The 16,827-nt window shown below is 44.3% G+C and overlaps 1 protein-coding gene across 1 annotated transcript in view; it reads left to right on the top strand.

Annotated features, from left to right (window-relative positions):
• The window catches only part of LOC111965853 (GPI ethanolamine phosphate transferase 2-like), a 133,809-nt gene extending 117,472 nt beyond the window's left edge, over positions 1 to 16,337 (top strand). The window contains exons 11-14 of the mRNA XM_023990223.2: positions 22 to 156; positions 342 to 516; positions 3,320 to 3,480; positions 15,538 to 16,337. Of these exons, the coding sequence (XP_023845991.1) occupies positions 22 to 156; positions 342 to 516; positions 3,320 to 3,480; positions 15,538 to 15,760 (694 nt within the window). The 3' untranslated portion in view covers positions 15,761 to 16,337. The remainder of the gene's footprint in view (positions 1 to 21; positions 157 to 341; positions 517 to 3,319; positions 3,481 to 15,537) is intronic.
• Positions 16,338 to 16,827: the final 490 nt, after the last annotated feature.

Here is a 16,827-nt window from a genome sequence, read left to right on the forward strand (position 1 = left end):
CTCCATCTCTTTTCTCCTCAGGGGGACCGTGGAGGCACGCTTTGTGTATGTCTTCGTCCTGGGCATCCTCTTCACGGGCTCCAAGGACCTGTTGCGGTCCCAGGTCATCACAGCCGATGCCCGGCTGAAGAGCAGGGGCTTATGGGAAATCTACAGGTAGGTAGCCTACATGGCAAATAGCTTAGAGAGGCTGGCTAGCAATCGGTAGGTGGCAAGTTTGAATCCTGTGTACATTGTTTTATTCAACCTTTATTTAACCATGCAAGTCAGCTTAGAACCACTTATTTGTCTTATTCACTCATTAAGCATAGTTATTGGACAATAAAGTAACCTTATTATAGTGGTGTGGTTCTGTTGGTGGCCCTGTTGTTCCGAGCCCACAACCTGCCGGTGCTGTGCTGCTGCTTGCTGGTCCAGACTTTGATGGCCCAGTTCATCTGGAAGAAGCTCCACTACGACGCTGCCCAGACTACCATCATGCACTACTGGTTTGGACAGGCCTTCTTCTACTTCCAGGTAAGGGACCGTTAGATGAGGGGAATCTGCACTCCCCCCAAAATATTTAAAAGCATGAGGGGAAAAAACGATTAAATCTCTTATTTTGAGTGCAAAGCAGACACAGCAGATGAAGTCCTTTTCTAAATGAAGATGTGAACGAGGTACAGTTGAAGTCGGAAGTTTACATACACCTTAGCCAAATACATTTAAACTCTGTTTTTCACAATTCCTGACATTTAATCCTAGTAAAAATTCCCTGTCAGTTAAGATCACCACTTTATTTTAAAGTGAAATGTCAGAATAATAGTACAGAGAATGATTTATTTCAGCACATTCCCAGTGGGTCAGACGTTTACATCCACTCAATTAGTATTTGGTAGCATTGCCTTTAAATTGTTTCACTTGGGTCAAACCTTTCGTGTAACCTTCCACAAGCTTCTCACAATAAGTTGGGTGAATTTTGGACCGTTCCTCCTGACAGAGCTGGTGTAACGGAGTCAGGTTTGTAGGCCTCCTTGCTCGCACACGCTTTTTCAGTTCTGCCCACAAATTTTCTTTAGGATTGAGGTCAGGGCTTTGTGATGGCCACTCCAATACCTTAACTTTGTTGTCCTTAAGGCATTTTGCCACAACTTTGTAGTATGCTTGGGGTCATTGTCCATTTGGAAGACCCATTTGCGACCAAGACTGATGTCTTGAGATGTTGCTTTAATATATCCACATAATTTCCCTTCCTCATGATGCCATCTATTTTGTGAAGTGCACCAGTCCCTCCTGCAGCAAAGCACCCCCACAACATGATGCTGCCACCCCCGTGCTTCACGGTTGGGATGGTGTTCTTCGGCTTGCAAGCCTCCCCCTTTTTCCTCCAAATATAACGATGGTCGTTATGGCTAAACAGTTCTATTTTTGTTTTATCACACCAGAGGATATTTCTCCAGAAAGTACGATCTTTGTCCCCATGTGCAGTTGAAAACCGTAGTCTGGCTTTTTTATGGCGGTTTTATAGCAGTGGCTTCTTCCTTGCTGAGAGACCTTTCAGGTTATGTCGATATAGGACTTGATTTACTGTGGATATAGATACTTTTGTACCTGTTTCCTCAAGCATCTTCACAAGGTCCTTTGCTGTTGTTCTGGGATTGTTTGCACTATTCGCATCAAAGTACGTTAATCTCTAGGAGACAGAATGCGTCTCCTTCCTGAGCGGCTACGTGGTCCCATGGTGTTAATACTTGCGTACTATTGTTTGTACAGATAAACGTGGTACCTTCAGGCGTTTGGAAATTGCTCCCAAGGATGAACCAGACTTGTGGAGGTCTACAATTTTCTTTCTGAGGACTTGGCTGATTTCTTGTCTTGTTGTGGTCTACGTCTGACCCACTGGAATTATGATACAGGGAATTATAAGTGAAATAATCTGTCTGTAAACAATTGTTGGAAAAGTTACTTGTCATGCACAAAGTAGATGTCCTAACCGACTTGCCAAAACTATAGTTTGTTAACAAGAAATGTGTGGAGTGGTTGAAAAACGAGTTTTAATGACTCCAACCTTTGTGTATGTAAACTTCCAACTTCAACTATATGTGTGTGTAAGTAGGTCACTTTTTCATGCAGGATAGAAGAGATCACTGTCTTCTAGATTTCCTCATGTCTTTCTGTTTCAGTGAACATAATCAAGTGTACAATTATATTTTGCCGTCACAATACCTAACATCCCGAGACAACACACACACACACACACACACACACACACACACACACACACACACACACACACACACACACACACACACACAGCCCCAGTGTTCAGCAAATAAAACATTTTCTGGCGTCCCCGAATTCCTCCAACCCCTTGATTTTGTCACTTAATTACCACTCTCAGATCATTTTGAAGGGGTCAGGAATTACCAATTACCACTTTAGGTGCCCATACGTGAAATGATTGACCCTGGGTAATGGTTAGTCTCAACAAAGCTGTAAACCAGCCCTACTGTAGGCCAAGCTGAGCAGTCCAATGTCCTAAAACTCCTATTGTAGCCACTCCATGGTCGGCCCTGTGGAACTGTGGAACATACATGATTCAATGGTTTAATTGATCCACTAAAATATGGTGTTGAGTTTGTCCGTTGGAGGGTGGCTTAGTCAGGCTCTTTGACAGAATGGGTCCTTTCACTCGCACTCGCACGCATGCACTCACTCCATCCATGTACCCCTCCAGGCAAGAGAGAGGGGAGCTAGTGGCCCTCATCAGCCGGTGAATTAATTCAGCTCCCGCAGCAATCGCGAAAGCTCTTCCATCACACCTGAACCCTCGTCAGGAAATGGAAAAGCGGAATGAGAGACTGGGCCAAAAACAGTGGGGAGGAGAGACGAGGTGGATGGGAGTTTTTATACCATCACTGCAGCCCTTACAAGGCCAGTGAGGTGACAGACAGCAAGCTCTGAATAGCTACCTGCGAAGTGGAGGAGCATGCAGGAGACCGACACATTTTAATAGTATCAGCTTCTGACTCCTTTCGAAAGTTAACATTGAGTGTATTCCGTAATCTTCATATATTAATTTTACCCAAGGTTAAGTCAGATGTAGTTGAAGTTAGCTTACTTAGTTAGCTACGTTACCCAACTTAGCTACATTCTGTTAACTTAAATAGTCACATTAGCTAATGTATTTAGCTACACTAGCTACTGTATGTTAGCTACTTTAGCTAACTAAGCTACGTTATTTAGCTACTATGTTAGCTAAGTAAACTAAGGTTAGGTGTGAAAATGAAGCTTAATAAAACTTAATAAATCTTCTGTTTGGCTGGCTGTTTGTCTGTAGGGGAACTCCAACAGCATTGCCACGGTTGACATCTCGGTGGGCTTCGTGGGACTAGAGAGCTACGTAGAGGCCCCGGCTTTCTTCCTCACCGCCCTCAGCACGTATGCCGGGCCCCTGCTCTGGGCTGCCCACCTGGTTTGCTACCTCAGCTCAGAGAAGAGGTCAGTTACTGTACACTCAGCCCCCTCACACCAGTAAGTGTCATTAGTGATGATACATTCATAAGTTAATTATTTCGAACATACACAGCCCAGGTACCAGCTAACCATGGGTTTATCTTGTGAGCTTGTTTGTCTTACTATAGCAGACCAATGATGAAGTAGAAGATTTGGTAGATTGAAAGCCTTGAAACAGATTATTTAGTGCAGGGAGGACGTCCATGTACTCACAACATGATGATTTAGTGCAGGGAGGACGTCCATGTACTCACAACATGATGATTTAGTGCAGGGAGAACGTCCATGTACTCACAACATGATGATTTAGTGCAGGGAGGGACATCCATGATCACAACATGATGATTTAGTGCCGGGAGAACTCCATGTAATCACAACATGATAATTAGTGCAGGAGGACGTCCACTGTACTCACAACATGATGATTTAGTGCAGGGAGACATCCATGTACTCACAACATGATGATTTAGTGCAGGAGACGTCCACATACTCAAACATGTGATTTAGTGCAGGAGGACGTCCACGTACTCACAACATGATGATTTAGTGCAGGGAGGACGTCCACGTACTCACAACAGATGATTTAGTGAGGGGAGCGTCCATGTTCCACAACATGATGATTTAGTGCAGGGAGGACATCCATGTACTCACAACATGATGATTTTAGTGCAGGGAGGACGTCCACGTAATACAAACATGCTGATTTAGTGCAGGGAGGACGTGCAACGTACTCACATACAATGATGATTTAGTGCAGGAGGACGTCCATGTTCTCACAACATGATGATTTAGTGCAGGGAGGACGTCCACGTACTCCAACAGATGATTTAGTGCAGGGAGAAATCCATGGTACTCACAACATGATGATTTAGTGCAGTGAGGACGTCCAGTACTCCAACATGATTTAGTGCAGGAGGAAGTCCATGTACTCACAAATGATGTATTAGATGCAGTGAGGACGTCCACGTACTCAGAACATGATGATTTAGTGCAGGGAGGATGTCCATGTACTCACAGGTAGCCCTAGTGGTTAGAGCGTTGGGCCAGTAACCGAAAGGTTGCTAAATCGAATCCCCGAGCTGACAAGGTAAAAATCTGTCGTTCTGCCCCTGAACAAGGCAGTTAACCCACTGTTCCTAGGACCTCATTGTAAATATGCATTTCATCTTAACTGACTTGCCTAGTTAAATAAAGGTTGAATTACATTTTTAAAATTTTATTGTGCAGGGAGGGCGTCGTACCCACAACATTGATTCGGCCTAAAACAAGAGGCTGGTGAAACGTTCCAGTTATTAAATTGTTCATGAATGGAATTTCAACTGATTTACGGAACTGGAATGGAAACTGAATAGAGCACTACCGTACCATAATACATAAAGACAAAAGAGGACAGTAACCCAACAGAGGACAGTATATTCTTCCCGTCTAGCATGAGACTAGCAGTGTGTAATTATTGGGACAGGATCATAATGTGATGACAACGCCTTGGCCACATGCCAATATATTTTGGATTCAAAACAGCAGCGCAGCAAGCTACCCCTGGATGTTATTTGGAAATGCAAAAGTGATCATCAAAGATGCAAGAGATCGCCTTGATCCGGGAACACTTTGTACATCGTTTTAACGCTTGCACCCCTAATTGATTGTCTCATTAATTAATTTTATTCCGGCAACAAGTGATCCACCTAGAGCACAATTCAAAGAGCATAAGATAAAAGAACGTGATTATTAATACATGAGATAAGTGTTGCTACCCCGTGTCTTGAATGTACATTACAGTATGAATCACAGCGCTATAAGCTAACAGTTATGGAATGGAAAAAAGAAGGGATGGAGGATGTGGTTAATATCAAAAAGCTGTTTGTGGGTGGGTGTTTTTTTTCTTTAAAGGGGCCTCTAAGCTTCTTTGTTACTGGCATCTAATTCCAATTAGGTTGAGTGATAACTAGCTCCGAAATGCAGCCGATGCAGATCGTAAAGCCTAGTCCAACATGGGGGACCCCTTCTCCTAATGCATGCCAGCGTTTCAATAATTGATGAAAACGACCACTTTGAAGTCCTGCTCTTGGAGAGGGAAAAAGGGAATTGTGAACACACATATACTTACACTCATACAGTACCAGTCAAAAGGTTGGACACACCTACTTATTCAAGGGTTTTTCTTTATTTTTCTACATTGTAGAATAATAGTGAAGACATCAAAACTATAAAATAAAACATATGGAATCATGGAGTAACCAAAAAAGTGTTAAACAAATAAATAAAATAGCCACCATTTGCCTTGATGACAGCTTTGCACACTCTTGGCATTCTCTCAACCAGCTTCATGAGGAATGCTTTTCCAACAGCCTTGAGGGACTTCCCACATATGCTGAACACTTGTTGGTAGCTTTTCCTTCACTCTGCAGTCCAACTCATCACAAACCATCTCAATTGGGTTGAGGTCGGGTGATTGTGGAGGCCAGGTCATCTGATCCATCACTCTCCTTGGTCAAATAGCCTTTACACAGCCTGGAGGTATGTTTTGGGTCATTATCCTGTTGAAAAACAAATGATAGTCCCACTAATCACAAACCAGATGGGATGGAGTATTACTTCAGAATGCTGTGGTAGCCATGCTGGTTAAGTGTGCCTTGAATTCTATATAAATCACTGACAGTGTCACAAGCAAAGCACCCCAACAACATCACACCGCCTGCTCCATGCTTCACGGTGGGAACCACACACGCTGAGATAATCTGTTCGCCTACTCTGCGTGTCACAAAGACACGGCGGTTAGAACCAAAGAATTTGACTCATCAGACCAAAGGACAGATTTCCACCAGTCAAATGTCCATTGCTCATGACTAACCATCATGTCTTAAAGTAATGGTGCACTGTCATTTCTCTTTGCTTATTTGAGCTGTTCTTGCGATAATATGGACTTGGTATTTTACCAAATAGTGCTATCTTCTGTATACCACCCCTACCTCGTCAGAACACAACTGATCAGCTCAAACGCATTAAGAAGGAAAGAAATTCCACAAATAACAAGGAACACCTGTTATTTGAAATGCGTTCCAGGTGATTACCTCATGAAGCTGGTTGAGAGAATGCAAAGCGTGTGCAAAGCTGTCATCAAGGCAAATGATGGCTACTTTGAAGAATCTCAAATATATTTTGATTTGTTTGACACTTTTTTGGTTACTACATGATTCCATATGTGTTATTTCATAGTTTTGATGACTTCACTATTATTCTACAATGTAAAAAAAAAAAAATCAAAATAAAGAAAAACCCTTGAATGAGTAGGTGTATCCAAACTTCTGACTTGTACTGTACATACATTCACATACACACACATGCATTCACACACATTAATTAAAGCAGAGAAATGGGTAGAATTGTCTGTCACATCATCCCCTCTTTGACGTAGCATCATAGTGTGGATGCAGGAGAACATTCCAAATCCCATTACTCCCTGTCTTGCCCCTTGGGAGTCTGCTTCTATGTCACCGAGTCGCGTTCCGCTATGTCACGAAATGTCACCATTTGCATATCTGGGTGGCTTTTAGGACCACCCGTGGTGCTGGTGTCAAGTCAAGGACAGTCAGTTGTGCCCCCCTAACAAGAGCCACTGATATGTCGACAATTTTTGTTCTACGATGATGTTGTCTGTGTCAGACTGTAACTGTGGCCAAGTTGAGACTGGTCACCTTCTCAGTTGACGGCCCTCTTCTTTATTTTAATCAATAATATTAACGACAGGTAGTTTGTTGGTTTGTTAACTGTGAAGTTCAGCCTCGGGGACCTCATCAAACCCCCTACGTCAGCCTGTCATTGTTTATCCCTTACATATGCTCTTGCAGGAAGCCAGTTCAAGTAAAGTCCCATATTTGTAACACTGTCATAAACCAATTGATTCATCTGGGGAAACGTGCGTCACACAATCCATCCCCTCTGAGTATCTCATACATAATACGAGCAGACCGAGATTTGTAAATTCTCATTATTCCTGTCCACATCCTCCATCCCCACCATCCAGCTCTGCCGTTTTCCACCAGAATGGCCCCACTCACAAAGTGCAGTTTGAGAGGTCTGCGTGATAAATGAACCTCTTAAGTAGTCTGACACAATGCAGCTCATTTATAATGCACTATGCCCCATCAGCATCCACACTACAGAACCAAATACTGGAAATGGGCTTTGATCAATACCTCCCTTGTCGGGAAACCCTAAAACCACAGGGGAAGATAAAACTAAAGTTTTCATTACTGTTGAATAGGATCTGTCTAGGGCCATGTTTTCACCAGGATAAAAGTGCTCCAAAGTAGTCAAAGCAAACAAAGAGAATTCAATAACCCCCTTTCCCAACATTTGCTACTGTTGTTCAAACATATATCCTGGTCAAATCTGTGCAGACAGCACCCAGAAATGGGAAAATACATGTGGTGTACAAACACATTGCCAGGGCTGTGTTTTTGAGTGTCAAAAGGGGACAATTCTCAAAAGCTCCAGAGTTCTATAGGTGGTATCCCTTGACGCACATCCTGTATCCCACACTCCTTTACAGGCAGTCATCCCTTTTTAGTCCTGCTCCCTGGGTCATGATAGAGGGAGTGCACTGGATCAATACTAAAGCCAGCCCAAGAAGAGGACAGGAAGTAAAGGGAGAGTGGGCGGGTGTGGGACAGGCGTGAAGGTGCTTGACTAATGCCTGAACTCATTTCCAAAGAGGGGAATGCCCTTCAATTACTACCTCATCAGGGAGCTAGAGACCTTTGCCTAGGACAGGACATGAACAGACACATAATTCGCCAGATGCCGGGCAGGTCTGTCCTGCTGCAAAGGAACGGGGATGTATAGAGCTGAGAGATGTGATCACCACAACAAAGACAAGACAAATGTCTTTCTACTGGTTATGTAGACCTTTTATGTAATCATCTGTAGTTTTCTTCATGACACCTGTGCATTCCGTTAAAACGTAGATATTAGGCATAAAATGAGTTGGATTAATCTGGATCCCTTGATTAATTACATATCTGTTGAATCAGGCGTGTGAGTAATATGGCCTGTTCTGCATCACAACATCATTGTAATAATTACATTGTTGTGGTTTGCTACACTAGCTTGGCAGACCGGAGCCACAGCTGAGCACACACACTCCCAATGCAGTCAATGCTACCTGCTACGTAGGCAGCTTGAGCAGAACAGCAACACATGCCTTGAGGGTATAGTCTCTGAAGAGTACACTACACCTAATACAGTAACTTGCGTCATACGCCTCTGGTGTAGGAGTAACAGAAAAAGTGCCTTCAGAAAATATTCACACTCCTTGACTTTTTCCACTTTTTGTTGTGTTACAGCCTGAATTTGTCTGAGTTTAAAATGTATTAAATGTAGATTTTGTCAATGGCCTACACATAATACCCAATAATGTCAAAGTGGACTGTTTTTAGAAATTGTTACAAATTAATAAAAAATGAAAAGCTGAAATGACATGAGTCAATAAGTATTCAACCCATAAGTTCAGGATTAAAAATGTGCTTAACTAGTCACATAATAAGTTGCATGGACTGACTCTGTGTGCAATAATATTGTTTAACATGATTTTTGAAGGACTACCTCATCTCTGTAACCCACACATACAGGGCTGTGAGAAAGTATTTGCCTTTCACATTTTCTCTACTTTTGTAAATGTTTTTATACTGAATGTTAACAGATCTTCAACCAAAACCTAATATTAGATAAAGGGAACATGACTGAACAAAATACAACAATTACATATTTATTATGCAACAGTTATGCAACACCCAATGCCCCTGTGTGAAAAAGTAATTGCCCCCTTACACTTATTAACTGGTTGTACCACCTTAAGATGCAATGACTCCAACCAAACGCTTCCTGTAGTTGTTGATCAGTCTCACGTCGCTGTGGAGGGATTTTGGCCCACTCTTCCATGCGGAACTACTTTAACTGAGCAACATTTGTGGGTTTTCAAGCATCAATTACTAGTTTCAAGTCCTACCACAACATCTCAATTGGGATTAGATTTGGACTTTGACTTGGCCAGTCTAAAACTTCAAATTTGTTGCTTTTTAGACGTTTTCTTGTAGTCGTGATTGTGTGTTTGGTATCATTGTCTTGCTGCATGACCCAGCTGAGCTTCAGCTCATAGACGGATGGCCTGACATTCTCCTGTAGAATTCTCTGATACAGAGCAGAATTCATGGTTCCTTATTAAGGCAAGTCGTCCAGGTCCTGAGGCAGCAAAGCATCCCCAAACCATCACACTACTACCACCACCATGCTTGACCATTGGTATACGGTTCTTACTATGGAATGCAGTGTTTGGTTTTCGCTAGGCATAATGTGACCCATGTCATCTCATCTTTGGGAGAGATGTTGATGTAAAATATTGAACTTAAAAGATGCCCAACGATTGAACAGAGCAGTAGCCGAGTCTGGATCAAGTGCCATTCTGTGACTTTGGCCTTATTGTTTTGCCGTGGTATTGAGTATTGTGATACTACAAAGGGTATCGGTATCAAAGTCAAAATGCTGGTATCTAGTCTACAGGTATTACTGTTGTCCCACAGGGATCTATTCTTGTTCCACTTTACTTTTACTTAAACATGTATACAGGTATTACCAGTGTCCAACAGGGATCTATTATTGGTCCACTTCTCTCCTTATACAGTGGGGAGAACAAGTATTTGATACACTGCCGATTTTGCAGGTTTTCCTCACTTACAAAGCATGTAGAGGTCTGTAATTTTTATCATTGGTACACTTCAACTGTGAGAGACGGAATCTAAAACAAAAATCCCGAAAATCACATTGTTATGACTTTTAAGTAATTCATTTGCATTTTATTGCATGACATAAGTATTTGATCACCTACCAACCAGTAAGGAATTCCGGCTCTCACAGACCGTTAGTTTTTCTTTAAGAAGCCCTCCTGTTCCACTCATTACCTGTATTAACTGCACCTGTTTGAACTCGTTACCTGTATAAAAGACACCTGTCCACACACTCAATCAAACAGACTCCAACCTCTCCACAATGGCCAAGACCAGAGAGCTGTGTAAGGACATCAAGGATAAAATTGTAGACCTGCACAAGGCTGGGATGGGCTACAGGACAATAGGCAAGCAGCTTGGGAGAAGGCAACAACTGTTGGCGCAATTATTAGAAAAATAGAAGAAAATAGAAGAAGTTCAAGATGATGGTCAATCACCCTCGGTCTGGGGCTCCATGCAAGATCTCACCTCGTGGGCATCAATGATCATGAGGAAGGTGGGGATCAGCCCAGAACTACACGGCAGGACCTTGTCAATGACCTGAAGAGAGCTGGGACCACAGTCTCAAAAGAAAACCATTAGTAACACACTACGCCGTCATGGATTATAAATCCTGCAGCGCACACAAGGTCCCCCTGCTCAAGCAGGCGCATGTCCAGGCCCGTCTGAAGTTTGCCAATGACCATCTGGATGATCCAGAGGAGGAATGGGAGGAAGGTCATGTGGTCTGATGATTCAAAAATAGAGCTTTTTGGTCATAAACTCCACTCGCCGTGTTTGGAGGAAGAAGAAGGATGAGTACAACCCCAAGAACACCATCCCAACCGTGAAGCATGGAGGTGGAAACATCATTCTTTGGGATGCTTTTCTGCAAAGGGGACAGGACGACTGCACCGTATTGAGGGGAGGATGGATGGGCATGTATTGCCAATCTTAGCCAACAACCTCCTTCCTCAGTAAGAGCATTGATGATGGGTCGTGGCTGGGTCTTCCAGCATGACAACGACCCGAAACACACAGCAGGCAACTAAGGAGTGGGCTCCGTAAGAAGTATCTCAAGGTCCTGGAGTGGCCTAGACCAGTCTCCAGACCTGAACCCATAAAAAAATCTTTGGAGGGAGCTGAAAGTCCGTATTGCCCACGACAGCCCCGAAACCTGAGGATCTGGAGAAGAGTCTGTATGGAGGAGTGGCCAAAATCCCTGCTGCAGTGTGTGCAAACCTGGTCAAGAAACTACAGGAAACGTATGATCTCTGTAATTGCAAACAAAGATTCAGTACCAAATATTAAGTTCTGCTTTTCTGATGTATCAAATACTTATGTCTTGCAATAAAATGCTAATTAATTACTTAAAATCATACAATGTGATTTTCGGATTTTTGTTTTAGATTCCGTCTCTCACAGTTGAAGTGTACCTATATTAAAAATTACAGACTCTACATGCTTTGTAAGTAGGAAACCTGCAAAATCGCAGTGTATCAAATACTTGTTCTCCCCACTGTACATGGCTCCCACTAAGCAAAATCATCTTTGAATTGTGCCAACTTCCACACTATGCAGATGACATAGTTTTAAAATGTATTTAGTGCTTGATCATGTTTAGATTCTAAACCCATTGATTAGCTTGTTCATATAGCATTGTCGTTGTCAAGGTAAATGCTACAAATGTAAATGTTAGTTGATATAAAAAAACTTCATGGTTTGTGAGCTAAAGAATTGCGGATAAAACATCATAAGTTCAGTCCAGCACTTTGTTTCACTACTTTCTTCTGGCCTAAAATGTGTGTGCTATGTGCCTTGATGGCTGTTTGTGAGAGAGCGATATAGAAGGACACATTCAGTGTGTGTCGCTGAGTACAGTCATTTATGTTGGCACCGACATGGGGCTTGTGAGGGGACGCTCACTGATTATCGAACACGCAGACAAACAAACCCACAGGTGGTTGATTCAACACCTACCCTAAATTACACTACCACCCACTGCCTCAGTGCAGCTCTCAGAGAGCCTTTATTTGTTTGGGAGGGATCATTTCCCAGGCTTGAAATCCTCCCACAGAGTTTTGAGATTACCTGGCTGCAGTTCCTTCCCCAGAGCTTTTAGATTACCTGGCTGCAGTTCCTTCCCCAGAGCTTTGAGATACCTGGCTGCAGTTCCTCCCCCAGAGTTTTGAGATTACCTGCTGCAGTTCCTCCTCCAGAGCTTTGAGATTCCCTTCATTCCTCCCCCAGAGTTTTGAGATTACCTGGCTGCAGTTCCTCCTCCAGAGCTTTGAGATTCCCTAGCTGCAGTTCCTTCCCCAGAGCTTTGAGATTACCTGGCTGCAGTCCTCCCCCAGAGTTTGAGATTACCTGGCTGCAGTTCCTCCCCCAGAGTTTTGAGATTACCTGGCTGCAGTTCCTCCTCCAGAGCTTTGAGATTACCTGGCTGCAGTTCCTCCCCAGAGTTTTGAGATTACCTGGCTGCAGTTCCTCCTCCAGAGCTTTGAGATTACCTGCTGCAGTTCCTCCTCCAGAGTTTTGAGATTACCTGGCTGCAGTTCCTCCTCCAGAGCTTTGAGATTACCTGGCTGCAGTTCCTCCTCCAGAGTTTTGAGATTACCTGGCTGCAGTTCCATCCCCAGAGCTTTGAGATTACCTGGCTGCAGTTCCTCCTCCAGAGCTTTGAGATTACCTGGCTGCAGTTCCTCCTCAGAGCTTTGAATTACCTGGCTGCAGTTCCTCCTCCAGAGCTTTGAGATTACCTGGCTGCAGTTCCTCTCCAGAGTTTTGAGATTACCTGGCTGCAGTTCCATCCCCAGAGCTTTGAGATTACCTGGCTGCAGTTCCTCCTCCAGAGCTTTGATTACCTGGCTGCAGTTCCTCCTCCAGTGCTTTGAGATTACCTGGCTGCAGTTCCTCCTCCAGAGTTTTGAGATTACCTGGCTGCAGTTCCTCCTCCAGAGCTTTGAGATTACCTGGCTGCAGTTCCTCCTCCAGAGCTTTGAGATTACCTGGCTGCAGTTCCTCCTCCAGAGCTTTGAGATTACCTGGCTGCAGTTCCTCCTCCAGAGCTTTGAGATTACCTGGCTGCAGTTCTTCCTCCAGAGTTTTGAGATTACCTGGCTGCAGTTCCATCCCCAGAGCTTTGAGATTACCTGGCTGCAGTTCCTCCTCCAGTGCTTTGAGATTACCTGGCTGCAGTTCCTCCTCCAGAGCTTTGAGATTACCTGGCTGCAGTTCCTCCTCCAGAGCTTTGAGATTACCTGGCTGCAGTTCCTCCTCCAGAGCTTTGAGATTCCCTGGCTGCAGTTCCTCCTCCAGAGCTTTGAGAATACCTGGCTGCAGTTCCTCCTCCAGAGCTTTTGAGATTCCCCTGGCTGCAGTTCCTCCTCCAGAGCTTTGAGATTATCCTGGCTGCAGTCCTCCTCCAGAGTTTTGAGATTACCTGGCTGCAGTTCCATCCCCAGAGCTTTGAGATTACCTGGCTGCAGTTCCTCCTCCAGAGCTTTGAGATTACCTGGCTGCAGTTCCTCCTCCAGAGCTTTGAGATTACCTGGCTGCAGTTCCTCCTCCAGAGCTTTGAGATTACCTGGCTGCAGTTCCTCCTCCAGAGCTTTGAGATTACCTGGCTGCAGTTCCTCCTCCAGAGCTTTGAGATTACCTGGCTGCAGTTCCTCCCCCAGAGCTTTGAGATTACCTGGCTGCAGTTCCTCCCCAGAGCTTTGAGATTACCTGGCTGCAGTCCTCCTCCAGAGCTTTGAGATTACCTGGCTGCAGTTCCTCCTCCAGAGCTTTGAGATTACCTGGCTGCAGTTCCATCCCCAGAGCTTTGATTACCTGCTGCAGTTCCATCCCCAAGCTTTGAGATTACCTGGCTGCAGTTCCTCCTCCAGTGCTTTGAGATTACCTGGCTGCAGTTCCTCCTCCTGAGCTTTGAGATTACCTGGCTGCAGTTCCTCCTCCAGAGCTTTGAGATTACCTGGCTCAGTTCCTCCTCCAGAGCTTTGAGATTACCTGGCTGCAGTTCCATCCCCAGAGCTTTGAGATTACCTGGCTGCATTCCATCCCAGAGCTTTGATTACCTGGCTGCAGTTCCTCCCAGAGCTTTGAGATTACCTGGCTGCAGTTCCATCCCCAGAGCTTTGAGATTACCTGGCTGCAGTTCCTCCTCCTGCTTTGAGATTACCTGGCTGCAGTTCCTCCTTCCTGAGCTTTGAGATTACGTGGCTGCAGTTCCTCCTCCAGAGCTTTGAGATTACCTGGCTGCAGTTCCTCCTCCAGAGCTTTGAGATTACCTGGCTGCAGTTCCATCCCCAAGAGCTTTGAGATTACCTGGCTGCAGTTCCATCCCCAGAGCTTTGAGATTACCTGGCTGCAGTTCCTCCTCCTGAGCTTTGAGATTACCTGGCTGCAGTTCCTCCTCCTGAGCTTGGAGATTACATGGCTGCAATATCCCAGTCTGAATATGGGATGAACTGTGGCTCTGTTCAGACCGACAAAGGCATTGAAATGACTCAGACAGAGGAGCTTTCAGATGCTGTGATTGAATGCGTGTTTGTGCACATGTGTACTTGTGTGTGAAAGAGATCAAATGTGAAAGAGAGCCAGTATAAAAGGACAACATGTGCAAACAGCTTGTACAATTCTCTGTATTTCCGATTGTTTCGAATGAGAGAATGTGGGAAACCCTTTGAAGAGTGTTCAACTTGTTCTCCATCTCTGCCTTTCATTTGAATTGAAAGGCTGCCGTTGAAGGTCATATCCTGTACTTTCTACATGTGCTGGCATCTATTAGCCCTATCTAAATAGACAATGAGGTCAGGCTCTTTTCAGAGGTGCTAAGGAGTCGATGTCAGGCTAATGCAACCGTAAGCATTGAGACAGACGAGATACAAGTTCTCAGGTTAAAAGGCTGATTGAAAGCATGTGCCTCAAGGCTAAGAGAGATGCAATAGGATTTGTCTGAGTCCAGGCCTCGGTTCAATAGCATTTATTTTATATCAAATATTTTAGATGTGGAGGTTGAATGTACACGTGGTGTACTCAAATCTGTGCTTTAAAACGTGACCTATGAGATGCAAACCTTCAATCCTGTGATGTCTCATGCCGAATGACATTTGTTTTGTCAGGTACAGTAGGCATTTGTTGTTTTGACTGCTGGTGACATCTGTTTTTCCATTCTTCTGATTGAAAGATAATCAATCTCTCTCTCTCTTCTCTCCCATTGTATCTCTTCACCCTCTCTCATCTCCATCTTTCCCTTTTCTCCTCCTCTCTCCAGGAGCTCAGTGGCGGTCGGCCATGGATGCTACTGCTTGGCCCTTTTGCGGTCCGTGCCGGCGGCGGCCTACGTGGTGTTGGTCACAGCCCTGCGCTACCACCTCTTCATCTGGAGCGTCTTCTCACCCAAGCTGCTGTATGAGTCCATGCACACACTGCTCACCGCTGCAATTTGCCTCTTCTTCACCACCATGGAGCAGAGCCGCAGCTCCAGCAGGCCCTAGGGAGCCCACCGCTCAGAGGGCTCTCAACTTTCAGGAAGGGGTTAAGGAGAAGGGCCAAAGGGAAAAGACTCATGTGTAATGGTGGTCCTGATACTGTCCTAGTTGACTTCTGGATACCCCACTCCTACACTCTGAAGGAGAAGGTGTGAATGTACCTGCACTGGACTTCTAGGACTGCAGCATTCATTTGGGTGGCAGGTAGCCTAGTGGTTAAGAGCGTTGGACAAGTAACCGAAAGGTTGCTGGTTTGAATCCCTTCACCTGACTAGGTGAAAAATATGTCGATGTACCCTTGAGCAAGGCACTTAACCCTAATTGCTCCTGTAAGTGGCTCTGGATAAGAGTGTCTGCTAAATGAAAACAAAAATGTTAAAATTCACCTTTTGGTACGCAATATCTTTTCTCAGATGGAACTTTGTCTCTTGTATGCACAACTTTTTTAGTAAGATTTAGATGTTTTAAGGTGGTGGGTTCTACTGAAGTCTGTTCATGTATTTATTGAGCAGGGCTGTAAATGAGTAATGGAGTAAATGTTATGAATTATTTAATTTGAATGTGTCAAAGCACAATCACTTGACATTGGATTTGTATTCCTTCCTTTTGTTGTGTTGTTTGTTTTGTTTCTGTAGAGTAGTAAGTTCTTCTATTGACCACCGGCTCTGTAGTGCTCTATCCCAGTAGAGTAGTAAGTTCTTCTATTGACCACTGGCTCTGTGGTGCTCTATCCCAGTAGAGTAGTAAGTTCTTCTATTGACCACCGGCTCTGTAGTGCTCTATCCCAGTAGAGTCAGCTAGTAAGTTCTTCTAGTTGACACACAAGGCTCTGTATGCTCTATCCCAGCTAGAGTAGTAAGTATTCTATTGACCACTGGCTCTGTGGTGCTCTATCCCAGTAGAGTAGTAAGTTCTTCTATTGACCACCGCTCTGTAGTCGCTCATCCAGTAGGGTAGTAAGTTATTCTATTGACCCACCGGCTTCTGTAGTGCTCTATCCCAGTAAAGTAGTAAGTTCTTCTATTGACCACAGGCTCTGTAGTGCTCTATCCCAGTAGATAGTAAGTATTCTA

This window comes from Salvelinus sp. IW2-2015, linkage group LG6.2, assembly GCF_002910315.2.
Source record: "Salvelinus sp. IW2-2015 linkage group LG6.2, ASM291031v2, whole genome shotgun sequence".
Taxonomy (NCBI): Eukaryota; Metazoa; Chordata; class Actinopteri; order Salmoniformes; family Salmonidae; genus Salvelinus; species Salvelinus sp. IW2-2015.